The sequence below is a fragment of the Suncus etruscus genome, chromosome 1 (genome assembly GCF_024139225.1).
Source record: "Suncus etruscus isolate mSunEtr1 chromosome 1, mSunEtr1.pri.cur, whole genome shotgun sequence".
Taxonomy (NCBI): domain Eukaryota; kingdom Metazoa; phylum Chordata; class Mammalia; order Eulipotyphla; family Soricidae; genus Suncus; species Suncus etruscus.
In genome coordinates this window covers 81,264,728-81,284,428 of record NC_064848.1, presented here as the reverse complement: position 1 = coordinate 81,284,428, position 19,701 = coordinate 81,264,728, and the positions used below count along the sequence as shown (strand labels likewise).

Sequence of the window (19,701 nt, the reverse complement as noted above, 5' to 3'; positions counted from 1 at the left end):
CATGCAAGGCAAACACCTTACCGCTGTGCTATCTCTCCGGCCCCACTACCAATTCTATTAATACTGTTTCTGTCTACTGAGTTACCTCTATTATTATTATTGTTCCAGCTACCATTACTATACTATTGTTAATACTACCACCTCCAACAACAATAAAGTCACTATTACTATCACTTTTAATACTTGTTCAATTACTACTACTACTACTACCACTACCACGATCTAACCTTAACTACTACAAACTACTCTCTTTTACTAGTGTACTATATACTTTTTGTATCTGCTCTTAGTTCTGAACTAAACTATGAAATATCTGTCAAAACAGTTTTTCTTGGGGGAAAAACAAGTTTTCCCTGAGTAAAGGTAATTGCTTCCTGAATAAAATAAAATATTTATTTTAGGGGGCTGGAGAGATAGCACAGTGGTGTTTGCCTTGCAAGCAGCTGATGCAGGACCTAAGGTGGTTGGTTCGAATCCTGGCATCCCATATGGTCCCCCGTGCCTGCCAGGAGCTGTTTCTGAGCAGATAGCCGGGAGTAACCCCTGATCACTGCTGGATGTGGCCCCAAAACAAAACAAAAATTAATTTTATTAAAATAAAATATTTTCGTGTATAAAATAAAGTATAGTATCTATGTATAAAATTAGAAGAAATAGTAATGCGTCTCCACATTGCTCGACACAGGGCTAATGCATGGAAGTTACTCCACTGCTATTAATTGAATTGATGTGACTTTGATTTGGTCTCAAACATGATTCTGCAGGATAAGGGTTTGAACTTCACATTTGCGTATGTTGTGTTTCATAGATAATTTCTGCTGCTGAAACACTGACATTGCATCCATCTAGCAAAATTGCTAAAGAAAACTTAGATGTATTTTGTGAAGCTTGGGAATCCCAAATCAGTGATATGTCAACCCTTCTTAGAGAAATCAATGACGTGTTTGAAGGAAGACGAGGTGAGAAATTGCCCAGATGCTGAAATATGTTATAATTGTTATATAATTTTATTAGTAGTTTTATGTCAAAGCCCCAATACCTAACAAATTATCTTGTAGTAACCTGAAAGAGGCTATTTTATGGTAAATTATCTTCCACAGAAAAGAAAATTTGTACTTGTCCTTTATTTTAGCTACTGTGGAGCTAAAATTTTGTTGCATAGCAGTGTAGTAGATTCCTTTGAAGTAATTTTAACTCTCCAGTTTCCTTACTGAAATGGTTATTTTTATATTTTTCTTAATTATGTTTAGTCTTAATGTAAAGCCTCTTCTATAACAGTCACTTTTTGATTAAATTTTTACTAACTTTATATTAAAATGAATGTAGTTATTTGATTTTTGAATTGCTTTCCTCCCACTTAAATGGAATCTTTCCTTGGTGACTACGTAATCTTGGAATATTTCCTGTGGTGGGTAAGTTCATTGGTGTTTCTGCGACATGTAGAATAGTACCATATAATGTACAGGAAGGCATCAGTTTTGCTCATTTCTCATTGTACTGTGCTGTCTTGTCATTTTTTTTTATGTTCTATTACTTTTTCTTTGAATGGCTTCTGTTAGCATCAAGCATGCTTAGTTTAAAAATATATCATTTAAAATCACAGTAACACTAATTACATTTTATTTTTATTAAATATAAATATATAAGAATTTTATATTTGCAAAGGTCCATTTAGGATAAATGCTTATTTGCTGGAAAATTGGGAATATAGATAGAGAGGCCAGAGCAATAGTACAGCCGGTTATGGTGTTTGTCTTGCATGTGGCAGACCCAGGTTCAATCCCGGCATCCCATATGGTCACCTAAGCACTGCCAGGAGTGATTCCTGAGCCAGCAGTAACCCCTGAGCACTGATGAGTATGACCCAAAACAAAGAAATAAAAATTGGAGATATAGAATAATTTAAATTAAAATAAATATTAACCATGTTTCTACATTTAAAAGTTTCCTTAAGAGCTAGTCTGAACAATATATCATTCTCATTTGCTATTTTTAATCCTGTGGATTTTTATGTGAGGCTATTAAAAGGTAAAGTTGAGTCTGGAAGGTAGTACAGCAAGTAGGTCTCTTGCCTTGCACACAGTCAACCCAATTTCAACCCCCCAGCACCTACTCTGATCCTTAGAATACCACCAGGATTGATCTTTAGCACAGAGCCGGGAATAAGCTCTGATCACTGCCAAGTTTGGCTTCAAACCACCCCTCCTTCCCCAAATAAAGCTAAATAAGTAAAAGGTAAAGTTAGAAAGTCGGGAAAGATGGCATAGAGATTTAGGTATTTTCTTTGCATCCTTTCTTTCTGGAATTGAATTCCTGGCATCAAGTATGGTCTGCAGAGCCTGGCCAGCGATCTCTCCTGAGCACAGAGTCTCTTGAGTATTAATGGTGTGGCCCAACAACGTTAAAAATAAGGTGAAGTTGAGGCTGGTGAGAGCATATAGTGCTGGAGTCTATACTTTGCTTGCCAGGAGATTGGGTTTGATCCCTTTCATAACACATTCCACCTGAGCTGGGAATAGCTTCGGATCATTTTCAAGCTGGGCTACTAAAATGAAAAGGTAAAGATACATATTTATCCAGATTTAAAGGAGATTTCTCATTTACTGGAGGAGTTATTATTATTTATTTTTACTTATTGATTTACTGACTCTGGACCATATGCAGCAATACTTGAAGCAGCTCCTTGCTTAGTGTTTGGGGATCAGTCCTGGCTGTGCTGAGTAATCAGATGGTGCCAGGAATTGAACTTAGGACCTCACACATGTAGGACAAGTATTCTACCACTGAGCCATGACCTTGGCCCCTGGAGGAATTGTTTAGGGATTAGAGAGCAGTGGTGTGGTCTGGGAAAGGGCACGTGGCTGGCAAGCTTGAATATTTGCACAGCTGGGTGGGAAGCCTCAACTCTTCCAGGCAAGTCCTCCCACTCACCCTTGAACATCCTCTTTTAATTACAAAGTTCTTAAGATGAGTCATCTCAGGGGCTCTGGCCAGCTCGAAAGGCTTTGGGGAACACTTGATGAAGTCAGTGTATCTTTACTGTAACTGCGGGTTTGGAGATGCCTGACCTTGTGTACCCTCCTGCCTGCTTTTCTTTCAAGGCCAGCAGGATGGCATGGCAGATTGATGTCCTATTTCCTGGTATGGCTGTGATTCATGTTCCTGTGAAAGGCTGTGTGTCTGTATTGGAAAGCTACACTGATACGAGCAGCCGTTTTCCTCTTTATCAGCACCTCCCATCTTAGGACAGGTTTTTTGCACTCTTCTTTTCAGGACTGGATACGGTCTTGTTTTCCTCAGAACACCAACACTGGCTGAGTGGTTATCGTCTGTGCTCCTTCCATGGCCCTGTGCTCCTTTCCTTATTCCAGGGTTGGAGTCTTCTTCCTCTGATATCTTTCTAGCATTTTCCTTTTCCAGCATTTCATCCTGTCTTTTCACTTATAAAACACTTATATTTTTGAAAAAGGGATTTACATATTAGTTATTGTCCTGCTTTCTTAAGAAATAGAACTGCCACCTAACCATTATTCTCTCTTTACCTGATAAAAGTAAGGCAGAGTGGCCTGGCCCAAGTGCAGAGAACTGGAATAGCAATTGAAGGTTGATACTCTCGAGAAGAATCCTCTTTCTGTAGAGACAGTAGAATTCTTCAGACCAACCAGCCAAGGTCCATTTCCCATCAGGAGGACTCTTTCTGTCCAAGGACACGAGACGATCATTCAGATCCCAGGGACAGGAAAAGTCCTCCTAATGGGAAATGGACCTTGGCTGGTTGGTCTGAAGAATTCTACTATCTGCACAGTTGGACTTTATTGTACTAGTCTGTGAGGTTTGGTGGCCACCTCTGCTACTTCTGGAACCTGTCTGTGCTTCGGGTCTTACACCTGTAAAAGGATTAATGACTCAAGTACATTATAAGGTGGTGGGTGTAGGAAGTTAAGTTATTTCATGCACATGAAAAGAGTAAGTTCTCTGCAAATGACATTTTCGGGTACAGCATCCTCTTGTTACTGCCTACAGAAAACAAAATCTTCACATGAAAGCCTTGGTTCTCTCCTACTTTGTGATGTCTATCTCTCTGTCTCCTTTCCTTAGCCCCATGGAGATTTAGGGGACCAACCTAAATCTGGCACCTTTGGAAAAGATCCCTTGCACTGTGCCAGCAGAAGAGAACCTATCATTGTATTTTTGCATGGAGGAAGCTTCATTCTTCTCAATGGGAAATCCACATCCTCTGAAAGTTTTTTTCCCAGTTCTTAGCTATTGATAAAGTGCTCCCTGACCCTGAGCACTTGTGTTTCCTGTCCTGGAGACTTGTGTCTCCCACTAAAGTTAGTAGCTTTGAAAAAATATCTGGGATTGGGGCTGGAGAGATAGCATGGAGGTAAGGCCTGTCATGCAGAAGGATGGTGGTTTGAATCCCGGCATCCCACATGGTCCCCTGTGCCTGCCAGGGGCGATTTCTTAGCATAGAGCCAGGAGTAACCCCTGAGCGCTACCGGGTATGACCCAAAACCCAAAAAAAAAAAAAAAAACAAAAACAAAATATGGGATAGTCCCCTAAAAAAAAAGAGCTCTCTGGCAGATTGGACCTTTGTGGATAAAAATGATTATTAAGAGGTAATAACCATGATAGAACCACTATAAAATTAACAATAGTGGGACTGGATCGAGGTACAGTGGGCAGGGCACTTGCATTGCAAGTGATTGACTCAGCTTTGATTCCTGGCTTCCCCATAGTTCCCTGAGTGAGTGCAGAGTCAGGAGTAAGGACCGAGTACTGCCAGGTATGGCCCCCAAATATAACAACAACTGGACAGAGTATTTATGTTGAGAATTATTTGACCAATATTTTTGATAACTGTGGGGTGCATGTTATATTACTGAGTAACTTTCTATACCATTTAAAAATGATACTTTTGCCACATGTTATTTTTATTTATTTACTTATTTTTGGTTTTGGGGCCACACCCGGTGATATTCCAGGGGTTACTTGTGGCTATGTGCTCAGAAATTGCTTCTGGCTTGGGGGGACCATTTGGGACGCTGGGGGATCAAATTGCAGTCCATCCTAGGCTAGTGCGTGCAAGGCCGTAACACTTGTGCTACCACTCTGGCCCCATTATTTTTATTTATTTATCTATTTATTTATTTATTTATTTATTTTGATTTTTGGGCCATACTCGGTGACACTCAAAGGTTCCTCCTGGCTACATGCTCAGAAATCGCTCCTGGCTTGGGGGACCATATGGGATGCTGGAGAATCAAACCGTGGTCCTTCCTAGGTCAGCTGCGTGCAAGGCAAACACCCTACTGCTGCACCACAGCTCTGGCCCCATCTGCATTTTATTCTTGATGGGCATGAAGCTGAATGTAGTTAATATGTGAGTGTCCCACAGTGAGTAAGCTAGAGAGCTTGGACTTTTAATGAAGTTTCATAAAGTTGAAGTTTTGACAGCCGTACTCTTTTTGGTTTTGGGGGTCACACCTAATAGTATTCCTGGCTCTGCACTCAGAAATCACTCTTGGTGGGCTCAAGGGACCATGTGGGATGCTGAAGATTGAATCTAGGTTGCAAAGTAAGCGTCGTACTGCTATACTATTGCTCCAGCCCCACCAGCTATGCTCTCATCCAGCAGTTAAATTCCACTCAGGACCCTAAAGTATTCTCAGGAGAATGAACTAGCTTTCTGAAAAGTACTCATATCTGCAGCACAGAGTCTTGGTTTTCTCATCCCCAAATCATTACATTAACTACTTAGAAATCCTAATCTTTGACTGTTTAGGGATTGTAGAACATGTAAGTGATATGACGTCAGGAGACTGGATTCTTATTTGAATCCACACTTTGCAGCATAGCGCTGACTCACTCGCAGAAACTATAGTTGACTAACTATAATAATTATAATATAATCACTTATTAATGGAGATTAAGCACATTATCAGACTTCTTGAGTTTCAATTTCCTTTATCTCAGAGGATCAACATGAAATAATGTCATAGTACTTGCAGTTTGAGAAGTGGTGGCAAGTATTCTGATTTCATTATTTACTCATTATGTGATACTGAACATGTTTTTTAATCTCGTTCCCTCAGTTTGAATAGGAAAGTTAGAATAAATCAAAGTGGCATATGCATAGTTAATAGTAAATGCTCATTCTTGCTCTACAAAAAAATCACTGCTAATATATTGATAATTTTTCTCATTTTGACTTTACACAGAATCTCTCAGCCCTTCTCAGTATAGTGCTCTGGCATCTATCTAGGCCATCTATCTATCTATCTAGGCCAACCTGAGCTGAGAGAAGGAAATCCTCTATTTTAAAATTACATTATGTGGTCACTATGGTTTCTCTCATTTCAAAGCAGGATATTTAGATAACACATCCTCCAAAAATATCAGTTACCTTGTCTTCCTTAGCTCTGGATAGAAATTCTTCTTTTGCATTCAGTGATGGGATAATCTAGTGTTTATTGAGCAAAATATCTCCTCTTCTAAAAGCATCATTACAGGGGCTGGAGTGATAGCATAGCAGTGGGGCATTTGCCTTGTATGCAGCTGACCCGGGATGGACCCAGGTTCAATCTCCGGCATCCCATATGGACCCCGAGCCTGCCAGGAGCTATTTCTGAGTGTAGAGCCAGGAGTAACCCATGAGTACCAAAAATATCTTTACTGGAGCTTACTTGAAATTTGGTTGATTGGGACATTGTATTGTCTTTCTTTATGCTGAAATTTATCGAACAACTTATTAGAAAAGATTTTTTTCTACACAGAAAGGGTTAGTCATTGTTGACAGCCCTACACCATGCCATAGTGTTATTCTTTTTGTTCTGTTTGATCATTAAAAGGGCTAACCCCACACTTACTTGTATTTGCCCACTTATTACATTCAAAGGACAGGTCTATTCTTAGATCTTGGTTTCTCTCTGCTGTAATGTATATCTATATCTCTACATTTATTTATCATGTTTTAACTATTAAAAACCCCTTACTATACCCTAGCTACCTTAATTTGGTTCTGCTTATAGCAACTCCTGTAACCAGGGAAGTTTGCAAATGTTTGCAAATATAATAAAACAACCATTTGTGTAGCAAGAGGGAGCTTTAGTGTTTTCATACTTGAAGTTAGTTTGAGAGCTAAATCATTGTTCCTCTTATCCTAAGTCTTTCAAATTTCTCAATAGAGCCTTTTGAAATTGTTTCACTTTTCAGAATTTAATGCTTGTTTTCCTGTCTCTCTGCTTTCATCCAATCTGCATTTTTTTTACCAGATTCTACAGGGAAATCAGGGTGATCATATTATAATGAACTAGATTGAAAAAATTCCACTTTTCCTAGTGTTGAATTTGTATGTTTAGAATAAAATATTAGGATGCTAGAGTGATAGCACAGTAGGTAGGTATTTGCTTTGCACATGACTGAAATGAGTTTGATCACCAGCACCCCATGTGACCCCCTGATCCCCACCAGGAATAATCTCAGAGCACAGAGCTATTAAGCCCTGAGCACTGCTGGGTGTGGCCCCTAAATGACAGCAACAACAAAAAATGTAGAATAAAAAGTTACGGCTAGATTGGGACTGGAGAGATAGTATAGCAGGTGAGAAACTTGCCTTGCACATGCCTGATGTAGGTTTGATTTCCCAGCATCCCTTATGGCCCCTCAAGAACCACCAGGTATAATTCCTAAGTGCAGATTCAAAAACCCTTGATCATCACAAGGTATGACCTTCCCTGCAAACTTAGGGCTAGAGAGACTAAGTTTAGCAGTCTTAGTCCATGCTTTGCATGTAAGCGGACCAGGTTCAGACCTGGCACTGCACAGTCCTCTGAACACTGCCAAGATCATCCCGCACAGAGCCTGAGTAGCATCTGGGCACTGTTGGGTGTGTTCCCAGAACACCAAAAACAAAAACAAAAGAAGAAAATAACTTGGGGCCAGAGAAAGTGTAGTGGATAAAGTGGTTGCCATCTAGGTCTTAGGTTCAGTCTCCAGAATCCCATAATTCCATATCTTCTTCCTGAGACCACCAGTACATAGCCAGGAGTAAGCCCTGTGCACAGCAGGGATTGACCTCAAAACCAAATAAATACGGCTGGAGTGATAGCACAGTGGTAGGGCATTTGTCTTGCATATAGCTGACTTGGGATGGACCCGAGTTTGATTCCTGGCATCCTATATGTCCCCTGAGCCTGCCAGGAGTGATTTCTGACTGCAGCGTCAGAATAACCCCCCTGAGCGACACTGGGTGTGGGCCAAAAACCAAAGCCAAAATGAAACAAAATAAAACAAAACCCAACAACAAATGAATGAAAAGAACTTATAGATAAAACAAAAGTCAAAAATTAACTTTTTCTCAGAAGCAAATTCTATCCCTCCTTTTATGAAGAATACACTGTGGAGTTAGTTGGTCAGGGCCTTCTCCTATTTCTGCACTCGGAATACTCCTGGCTGACTTGGGGACCATTTGGGGTGCCAGAGATCAATCTTGGGTCTGCCGTGTGCAAGGCAAACACCCAGTCAACCACCCTACCTCTTTGGCCCCTCTGGCCCTTGTTTAACAAAGTTGAATTTCCTTCAACTCTTAGGAAAATTCCTCAATATAGGGAGAGATGATTGTAGATGGTACATTTTAAAAACGCATTAGCCAGGATCAGAGTGATAGTACAGTGGATAGAGTTCTTGCATTGCATGCTGCCAACCTGGGCTCAATTCCCAGCCCTCCACATGGTCCCCTGAGACTTGTCAGAATTGATCCCTAAGCACAAAAGCAGAAGTAAGCTCTGAGCATTTGCAGGGGTGACCCAAAATTCATCCCCCAATAATTAAGCCTTTTGTCAGGAAATATAATTTGGATTTCAGTTATGAATCTACTGTTCTTACATCCCAGTACTCTGCCAGTTTTTTCACTCAACAGAACTATGAAGTTTACTAAATGGGGAGTAGGGAAAGTAGGAACATAATTTTGGATAAATATGAGTCTCTGAGTCTGGAAGAGAGTGACCCACTAAGACATGAGATGATGGGATGATGATTGTAAGATTGAAGACAAGAGGATTGATTTCACAAGTGGTATTGGTAGGATGGATTGATGAGTCAAAGTGGGGGTAAGGAAGAGTTTGAGAAGGACCAAAGGGTTCAGATTTGAAGACCTCAGTTACACTTTAATGAACTAATAGCTTTTATATACTCCAGGGCTTACTCCTGGCTCTTGGCCCAGGGAATCACACCTGTTGAGGCTTAGAGGACAATAGGTGGTACAGGGATTAAACTTGGGTTAGCCATATACAAGGCAAGCAGCCTACTTGCTATACTATCTCTGGCCCCACAGTGATTAATTTTAATTTTTTTTGTTTGTTTGTTTTTGGGCCACACCCTGCGGCACTCAGGGGTTACTCCTGGCTATCTGCTCAGAAATAGCTCCTGGCAGGCACGGAGGACCATATGGGATGCCAGGATTCGAACCAACCACCTTAGATCCTGGATCGGCTGCTTGCAAGGCAAACAATGCTGTGCTATTTCTCCGGCCCCTTAATTAATTTTAATTTTAATTGGGCAAGGGGACATTGATTTTCTTCTGATTGATCATATCGTGTAGCACCTCTCGAGAAATAAAACAAACAAACAAAAATTCTAAGTAACAACAAGGACTTCTAGTAGGGACTAATACAGTCAATTATTTCGTCCTCAATGGCAGTGAAATAATGTAATTTCTGTTTTTGTTTATGGTTCATACCCAGCAGTGCTCAGAGATCACTCTGGCAATGCTAAGGGATAATATATGGTACCAGGGACTAAGCCCAGGCTGGTCAAGGCAAACACTCCACCCACAGTATGATTGCTCTGGCCCTAAAGTTAATCTATAGTTCTAAATAATATCTGTATATTGAGATATATCAGTATATTGAGAGTGAGAATAAAATTTCTAATTAAATTTTCATAAGAAATGATGGTAGTATTCCAAAAGATGAGAGAACCTTCCAAACTTAGTTGTGAATTTTATGAAGGTGCAAAACTCAAAAATAAAGATGACACAATTGGGATGTTAAAAAAACAAATCACTCATGGGATAGTAAATTTAGGACAGGGTTTTGAAAACATTTCTGTATGTAATGACTGTACCAAGTAGAGTTTTCCCAGATACTTCTATTTTTACAATGATTGCTCATGTTTCACTGGAGATTCAAAGTATTAGTTATGCTATTTCTTGAATTTGTTATAATAGCTAAGTATAAATAAATCAATATATTTTTATTCTGCATGTAATTAATGGCAATAGATTTGTATGAAAATAACCAGTACTGTATTAGTATATTATATTAATTACAAAATTATTCAAATTAATCATTAGCATTATTCTCCCTATTTTGTATATTATGGTCTATTTCTTTGGTTTGTGTTAGTGTTGGGGGAAATTAAATAGGAAATTGCCATCATGAGGCCATAGAGAATTGGTGTTGATAATTTTTATGTTCATCAAATGGCAATTTTATTTCTGAATAAAATATTATTAGTAGACTAAATTATCAAAAAAGAATATGATATTCCTATTTAATAAATAATAGTTCAAATCAAATAGCATTACTTCAATAGGAAATAGAAAATATACAAATAGAAAAATTTGTTACAAGTTACATGTGTTATTTATAGGAGAGAAGTATGGATACCTTTCACTTCCAAAGACATTGGTAAGTAGAAAAGTGTTGTTCTTTTCAGCATATTTTTGTTCAAAATCTAAATTTTACCCCTTTTGCTTGTGTCACCTTCTCCCAATAAATGACATTACGAGGAAAAGATAGGATAAAAAATGTTTACTGTTCAGGATAATTAAGTAGCAATGCCTATGGAGTCCTTACTATAATTATTTGGGTTGAATTTGCGAGATTGGGGAAAGAGGTATAGACCTTAGGATCAAAATGGAGAGTACCTGAATATTCCACTTCATGTGAACACTTCCAAAGTCAATATATTCCAAAATAGTGCCCACTAGATGGCAAGCTTGGTTGCATGTTTAAGATGGTTTATGTACCTTTCAATATTTGTTAAACACTTTAATTATAATTAAAAAATGGAGATGATTGAAACATAGCTGAATCTAGAAGAATAAGATTGGGCATAAAAATTGAAATAAAATAAAACCCAAAATCCTTAAAAGTGCTCTTTTGTTTTTGTTTTGGGGCACATCCAGCGGGACTCAGTAGAGAGCTTTTTTAGCTTTCCTAAGTGATTTATGGTCTAATGGGATAAGGAAGATGATGATGTGGTTTTGGTGTATGCGGAGACAGGAAGAGCCAGTTTTAGAGATAATTTTTTGTTTTTGTTTTTGTTCGGTTTTTGAGCCACACCCATCAATGCTCATGGGTTACTCCTGGCTCTGCACTCAGGAATTATTCTTGGTAGTTTTGGAGGGACAATATGGGATGCTGGGGATAGAATCTGGATTGACCACATGGAAGGCACGTGCCCTACCCACTGTACTGTCACTCTGGTCCTAAGAAATCATTTCTTCTCTCTCTCTTCCAACAAATATGAAACAGTTTCTGATTTTATGTCATTTTCTAGTTTTTCTATGTTTATTTTCTCTTCTAACTTCTCCTTTATAGTAAAAGAATTAGGAAAATTCCAAAAAGATCAAGCTCAGTGAGCAAATATGACCTGTGGGACAGAGAAAAAGCAGAACTGAGGCAGGCTGGTGAGATACAGCTCACTGGTGAGAAATAACAATTTGTGATGTTAATATGGCCGACAGAAGGATGCAGAAGTATTGGCTGATGATCAGTATTTTAAACTAAGCTGGCATTTGAGTATTTTGCTTTAATTAAATTTATACTTTGTTTACACATGTGACTACATAAGCTTGTGTGTTATACTCAAATTATTCCTTTTATTTATTAAAAAAAGGTCAGTTGTTTATGAGCTCTCATCCCAACTAGAGTAGCACCCACAGCGCTCAGACAGATGGGAACGTCTAGCTGGGGATTCATCTCTCTCTTGTGATCTTGATAATATATTTTGCAAAGAAACACTAGTAGTGTTTTCTGTTCCTGAAATAAGTATTGGTGGGCCAGTCTAATAACCTAACTAGTGCATATTTTTTTTCTCTTCTCCCAGAGGAGAATACTCTCCCTGAGAATACTCTGTGTTTCAAATAACCTACATAAAAACTACCTTTTTTTTGCATGGTGCTCAGCAGATATGCTGGTTGGTTCAAATCCTAAATCCTAAATCCTGGGGCTAGAGTGCATATAGCTGACCCAAGTTTGTTTCCTGGCAAACATATGGCTCCCTGATCACTTCTAGGAATGACTCCAGAGCATAGAGCTCAGGAGTACGCCCTGAGCATTGCAAGATGTGATCCCCAAACCAGACAAACATTAAATCTTAAATATAATTTCCTGATAATCTGAGATATAGGACAAGGAATCAAGATGTCAAAGAAATGAGTATTCTGACATTTAGTCCTTGAAGGGCAAGTTTTTGATAGGAATTCCATTCCAGAATGATACAGAAGTATAGAGAACTACATAGAATAGCTAATTTATTATTATTTTTTAAATAGAATAACTCATTTTAATCACTCATTTCATGAAACTAATTCAAGAGAGAGGACAGTTAGATTTAAGCATATAGTGGCTCTTCTCTAAAAAGACTGCAGAATTTTCTAGTATCTTTCTGGATACACTGCTTTCTCTGACCCCCAGGCTTCTGACAACCTTGTCCAGATTTAACTATAACTCAGGGATGTTGGCAATTACTGCTTAATTTAAATACTTTGATATTCTTTAATTAGATATTGAAATACTTAAGTTAAAAATTTATCATTTTGGTACTTTGCTATACTAACATTAATATTTTATCACCTCTCAATGAAATGTCTTGCATGTTAAGTTATCTTAATCTTTTTATGTCACAGAAGAATAATGCAAACCTGAAATCATTAAAGCCAGACAAGCCTGACTCTGAGGTAAGAACGTTTTTTTTTTGTAACACGATTGTTCCCATTTTCATTTTCCGTCAGTGTCATTTCCAATAGTGACTAATTATTGGGATTAAAATGTATGCTTTATAGGAGCAAGCCAGGATCGCAAAACTTGGTCTTAAGCTGGGCTTGCTTACCTCCGATGCCAACTGTGAAATTGAGAAGTGGCAGGATCAGGAGAATGAGATCGTTCGATATGGACGGAGCATGTCTAGCATGGCCTATTCACTCTATTTATTTACGAGGTAAATAAATGTGACTATTGGACCTTTTTAAGTGAATTTAATAAACTCCAGTGTGAAGAAAAGATTCCTATTTTAACCTCTATCATTGATAGGTTAAAATCAGTTTCAAACATGTGGTAGCAGGATCAAGAATTATTTTTGTTGGTTTGTCTTTGTTTTGGGGCCACACCAGCGGTGTTCAATGCCTTCTTATAGCTTCTTATAGATTAAAACTCCCTCTTGTCAGGGTTTGGGACAGCATATGTGGTGGCAAAGCATCAGACCTCTTTGAAGAAACACTTAAAACATTTAAGCAACTGCAGCAAGAAGACAGATACTTCATTAAAAGCTGTGCTTGGCAAGGCCACTTGTTTAGGTTTGTGTCTGATTCATTCCATAATTTTGAAATGGTTTCGCTTTCTGCTTTTGTTTTCCTGTATGACAGGGTCTCTTATAGTCTTTTCAATAAGTTCTGAAAGCATGCTTTTAAAAGTATGTTGGTGGTGGTGGTGGTAGGTATAAAACCTAGAGCCTCAGATATGCAAGTCAGTATCTTTTTAATTTTTTTTAAAAATTTCTCCCCAGTACCTTTTAAATATTTATATAAATGATTGAGCCTCCTCACCAAAATAAATAAATAAATAAATAAATAAATAAAATAAATAGGGGGACCAGTGAGATGGCTTAGAATTGGAGCTATGCTTGCATTAGGACCTGGTTCCATTTCCTATAACAGGGTGATGTTCCCTCCATTAAAAATGACCTTCATCCACTACCAGGTATTTGCCCATCCTCTTAAAAAAACAAACACATGATTGACTAATTATGCATTCTAAAAGTATATTAATGAGCCTTGCCACTTCCACAGGGTAATGTCAAATTGGAGATGCACTTCCATGAATCAGCTGACTACAGATACATGATGAATTTATGTAGCCGAGAGTTTCCCTTTGGCACTTACTTTATCTCCATTATTTGCCTTGTTCATGTTTCAAGACTCTTGATAAAATATCTTGTTCAAGTTAGCATTGATTATATATCACCATAAATGTGCACAGATGTGAACTCGTGTAACAAAGGTCTTTAGGCTGGAATTACACTAATATGAAGAAGATAAAAGTCAGCAGCTTTTTTTTTTAATTGGGTGGGGGAGTGATGACAGAACTGGAACTTTCACTTTTCTTGCTGGAGTTTCATGTTTTATCCCTGGCACCCCCTGCTCTCCCAAGCACCAATTTAAGAGTAACCCTGAGTACTATTGAGTGTGGTCCCCACACCAAAGAAAATATTTCTATCTATTTTCAACTAAATTAAAATGCGTAAATATATTTTATTATCATTTAAAAATTATTTAAAGAAAGTGCATCACATAATTGATCATATGATCATATGATTGATCACAATACATTTGTTTCCAGATAAGTGAAAGGAAAGTTATTGAAAAAAATAGAAAGAAAAAAATAAAATGGAAGATGAGGCCCAAACAGTGGCGCAAGTGGGAGGGCATTTGCTTTGCACACAATAGCCTAGGACGGACTGTGGTTCAATCCCCCGGCATCCCATATGATACCCCAAGCCAGGAGTGATTTCTAAATGCATAGCTAGGAGTAACCCTTGAGTGTCACCAGGTGTGGCCCAAAATGAAAAAAAAAATAAAAGAAGAGAAGAAAATTAAAAAGAAAAGAAAAAAGAAAAAATACAGGAGCAAGCATATTTGTGAAATTATTGTATCTTCAGTGAAGTCATTAATACAGTGGCAGAAGGTTTAGTAAGCTCTATTGTTAGCTGTCTATTTTGTTAAATTTGTGTGTTGCTATAGGGGTGGCAGTATCAAACAAATGAAGTTGACCAGAAATTCAAAGCACGATTACTGATACTGCAACTTTTAGGGGCATATTCTCAGCTGCCATGCTTCTTGGAAAAAAAAGATATGGGGGAGAGTGCCCGTATTCGCTTTAATAAAGTTCCATAAAGGTAGTGTCAGCCCCCAAACTGGCATAACTGAAATTTGGTCAGATTGGTGTCCCCGAAGGGAATCATAGAGGGTCAGTGATAAAGTAGGGCCATCTGGTCAATGGTGATTCTTGGTGATAGAGGCAGCAGGCATGGCCTCGGCAGGGCAGCACCTTCGTCCACTCCATGACCAGCTTTCTGCTGTGTGGGCCACTGTATCCATGGTCTTTTACAGCTTGGTTTATGTCTGGTTCAAGAAAGAACTGTCTATGGAGCTGGCCCAGTTCGAACATGGTGACTATGTTTGTGGTGTGGTTACAGCTGCCAAGCTCCCTGGAAGAAGGGAGATATAGAGGAGGGGAGAGGGTGCCTGTACTTGCTCCAAAAGACCCTGGTAATATCAGCCCACAAACCAGGATATCTGAAAAGTCAGATTGGTGTCCCCAAAGAGAATTGTAGTGGGTCACAGATGAGGCAGGACTATTGGGAAAATGGTGATTCTGGGTGATGGAGGCAGCAGGCATGGCTATGGCAGGGTGGGGAGCTTAGCCCGTTTTCTCCTCCTGAGATGGCCAGCTTTCTACTACATGGGTCTGTGTGCCTGTTATCACTCACAGCTCGATTTACATTAATATATTTTATATGATGTTGTTCACTTTATAAACTTCTGAAGAGATTCATCAGTGGTTTTTCTGTTTAACTGTCCCATCTAGTTCTAATTTAAGAATATTTCAGGAAATAGCTTAATTTTTTTCTTTCAGAGTCATAATGGTAAATTATTCTAGTTGTGCTAGTGATTGAGCTCAGAGCCCCATGCATCTGAGGCTTACCCTGTGCTCCTGAACTATATCCTAACCTAGAGAATTGGATCTGATGAAGAACAATATGAATCTTATGTCAAGGAGGCTACGTGAGGGCCACATCCTGAGCAATAGGAATATTGAAGCTCCTGGGACTGGACTTGTTCCCAGAATATGGTCATTGGACTAGAATATGGGAGTGTAGGAAAAGGAAAGGGGGTTTCTCTAAGTGAATGAATGATACCTTGTGCCTTTTTTTTTTTTTTTTTTTTTTTTTTGGTTTTTCGGGCCACACCCGTTTGATGCTCAGGGGTTACTCCTGGCTAAGCGCTCAGAAATTGCTCCTGGCTTGGGGGGACCATATGGGACGCTGGGGGATCAAACCGCAGTCCTTCCTTGGCTAGCACTTGCATGGCAGACAGACACCTTACCTCTAGAGCCACCTCGCCGGCCCCACCTTGTGCCATTTGGCAGGTCTTTATCACATGATCTAGTATGTACATCTCCAACTGCCTTTGCCTCTTTGCCTTCTACCCAAACGGCAGTACACCTCTTCCACATCTCAGAAGGATCTTCTCTTTTCGCTAAAGTCTATGATATATACCCACTTCATCCAGTATATCAGAGGTACATAAACTTATTTAGCTTACAATACTACCCCCTTTCCAGAAAAAAGATTAATTAGCACCTCCCTGGAAAGAATGGTAGCACAGATGTCATCATGATTACATATGGATTTCGAATTTGCACTTAAGTGACAGACTTCCTAACAGACTGCTGGGTTCCTGTCGAAGTTGCATTTGACTGAGGAAAGACTGTTCTAACTGATCCGACTTTCCGTTACTCAACAGAGACCTTTTGTGTACAGCATTTAATCAGATCTCACAGATTTAATTTATGGAGCAAAATATAAAGGGATAAGTGGACAATTAAATATTATTCCTCAAAAGTTAACACACAAAATGTGCAAAAATTTTGTGATTATAAAACCACATTCAATACTGTGACCCTTTCTGAACCTTCTTCATAAATTCATTTTATTTCAGGGGAGAGGGGCCACTGAAAACTTCCCAGGATTTAATTCATCAGTTAGAGGTATGTTTTCTTCCCATACGTGCTATAACTTGAGTTCTTCTTTAAGTGGGTAGGAACTTTTAATCTATTTACTGAATCATTTATATGACTACCTATGCACACATATATTAGATGGTGATAAAAAAGTGAAAGGAAAGGATTTTGAATTTCAGGAAAATTTTATAGGGTGTTTTGAATTTATGGCATTGTAAAATAATCTTACATAGCATAAGGATTGGGGCTGGAGTGATAGCACAGCAATAGGGCATTTGCCTTGCACATAGCTGACCTGGGATGGACCCAAGTTTGATACCCCCAGCATCCCATATGGTTTCCTGAGCCTGCCAGGAGCAATTTATGAGTGCAGATCCAGGAGTAACTCCTGAGTGCTGCTGGATATGGCCCAAAAACCAAAAAAAAAAAAAAAAAACCAAAACCAAAACCAAAACCAAAACAAAAAAAAAAAACAAAAAAACCCCAAAACAAAACAAAAAACAACTAAACCAAACCAAAAGAAAACAAAACTCATAAGGATAAAGAATAGAATAAGCCTCAGTAGTCAATATATGCAATATTATTTTAGGTTTTCTAAAGACATATGTTTCAGTAGGTTCATATTCCTAGTACTTTCTGTATTGTTGACAGGTGTAGTAGCCTCTATTAATCAGGATACAATGATACAGATTAAGTGAAGTAATACATAAGAAACTACTGTCATTGATTTAAAGCCACTACAGAAAACATAGGACATAGTAAGAGGACTTGAGAGGACAGATGACAAGATATCTTGCCTTGCATATGGATAACACTGGTTTGATCCCCTGTATCACATATGGTCTCCTCAGCTCTGCCAGTAGTGGTCCCTGGGCAAGAACAGGAGTAGGTCCAAAGTACCACCTGATAAAACCACTTCTCCCTTCCCAAAGGACTGGCTGTAGGATGATTTGGAAATGGAGAGATTGGGAGTCATAAACTTGAATTTAATTTCAAAACTATGAGCCTCTGAGATAAATATGATTGTTTCCATGAGGCTTGCAGCATGGAAAGATGTATAAAATAAAAAGTGTAAATAAAAAATAATATTGTAGGATGATAACAAACATGTGGACAAGTAAGTCATTTGCTGGTTATAATGTAATATAAACACTGGTTTTTTTTTTCGTTTTTGTTTTTGTGGTATACCCTGCCTCTTGGGTTACTCCTGGCAGGCTCAGGACACCATATGGGATGCTGGGGATTGAACCTGGGTCAATTACATGCAAGGCAAGGAATTCTTCTGCCCCTGAATTTTCTTCCCCTTTGAAGGACAGGAAAGGACTATTTGACATTGAGATCAGTTGAAATAAAATTTAAAATAATAAATATGAAATAAAATGAAATGTAATAAACATGAAGAGGCTTGTTGGTTCTCCAGTTTTTTTTTGGGGGGGGCACACCCATTTGATGCTCAGGGGTTACTCCTGGCTAAGCGCTCAGAAATTGCCCCTGGCTTGGGGGGACCATATGGGATGCTGGGGGATTGAACCGCGGTCCTTCCTTGGCTAGCGCTTGCAAGGCAGACACTTTACCTCTAGTGCCACCTCACCGGCCCCGGTTCTCCAATTTTCAATTCTTGCTGTGATCTCCTAAAGAAAGCTTAAGTCTGTATCTCTTTATTATTCTAGAATTTTTCACTCAGTAATACTCTATACCCTTTAAATCATCCTACATATTCCTCTTTGTATGCAACTACAAACCAAGTCAGAGGAATTTGTATTTAGTTGAATGAAGTCTTCCTGAGTACAAAAGCAAAATACTAACAAAATACTAACAACAGGGTTAAATAAACACTTTGGGAATTCCATGAAAAAAACTTGTATGTTTGTTTTGGTTTTAAATTTTATTACCAGGGCTAAGGGAGATTACAGACATTAAGGTGCTTGCTTTGCATCTTGTTTACCTTGGTTCAAATGCCTGGTACCACTTATGGTCCACTAAGCAGCACTGAGGCCACTCACGAGCACAGAGCCAGGGACAGTCTCTTAGCACCTCGGGATGTTGCCTAATGCCCCAGACCTTCATCTCCCAAATACAATTAAATTCTGCATACCCAAATACAATTAAATTCTGCATAAAATTCATCAATAAGAAATAAATTAATAAGTGTATTTTAATTTTTATTAAAATATATACTTTTTATATAAAATATACTTTTCTATACAAAAGTAACAATAATACTTTTTTGTTTGTTCTATTTTGGGGGGGTCACACCCGGCAGCGCTCAGGGGTTACTCCTGGCTCTACACTCAGAAATCACTCCTGGCAAGCTTGGGGGACCATATGGGATGCTGGGATTCGAACCACTGTCCTTCTGCATGCAAGGCAAATGCCCTACCTCCATGCTATCTCTCTGGCCCCAAAATAACAATTATACTTTTATTAAGAAAACATTTTCCTTTCTTTTTAAAAAAATGTTTACTGACTCACCATTATTGACAAAAGTATTCATGATTGAGTTTTAGGAATACAATTTTATTTTGGGATATGGATAACACTGGTTTGATTCCCTGTATCACATATGGTCTCCTCAGCTCTGCCAGCAGTGGTCCCTGGGCAAGAACAGGAGTAGGTCCAAAGCACCACCTGATACATGCTATAACTTGAGTTCTTTTAAGTGGGTAGGAA

The 19,701-nt window shown here is 38.7% G+C and overlaps 1 protein-coding gene across 1 annotated transcript in view; it reads left to right on the top strand.

The window, feature by feature from the left end:
- The window catches only part of CTNNAL1 (catenin alpha like 1), a 77,365-nt gene that overhangs the window by 55,472 nt on the left and 2,192 nt on the right, over window positions 1-19,701 (top strand). The window contains exons 11-15 of the mRNA XM_049784592.1: window positions 809-959; window positions 10,658-10,695; window positions 12,921-12,971; window positions 13,077-13,231; window positions 17,010-17,058. Of these exons, the coding sequence (XP_049640549.1) occupies window positions 809-959; window positions 10,658-10,695; window positions 12,921-12,971; window positions 13,077-13,231; window positions 17,010-17,058 (444 nt within the window). The remainder of the gene's footprint in view (window positions 1-808; window positions 960-10,657; window positions 10,696-12,920; window positions 12,972-13,076; window positions 13,232-17,009; window positions 17,059-19,701) is intronic.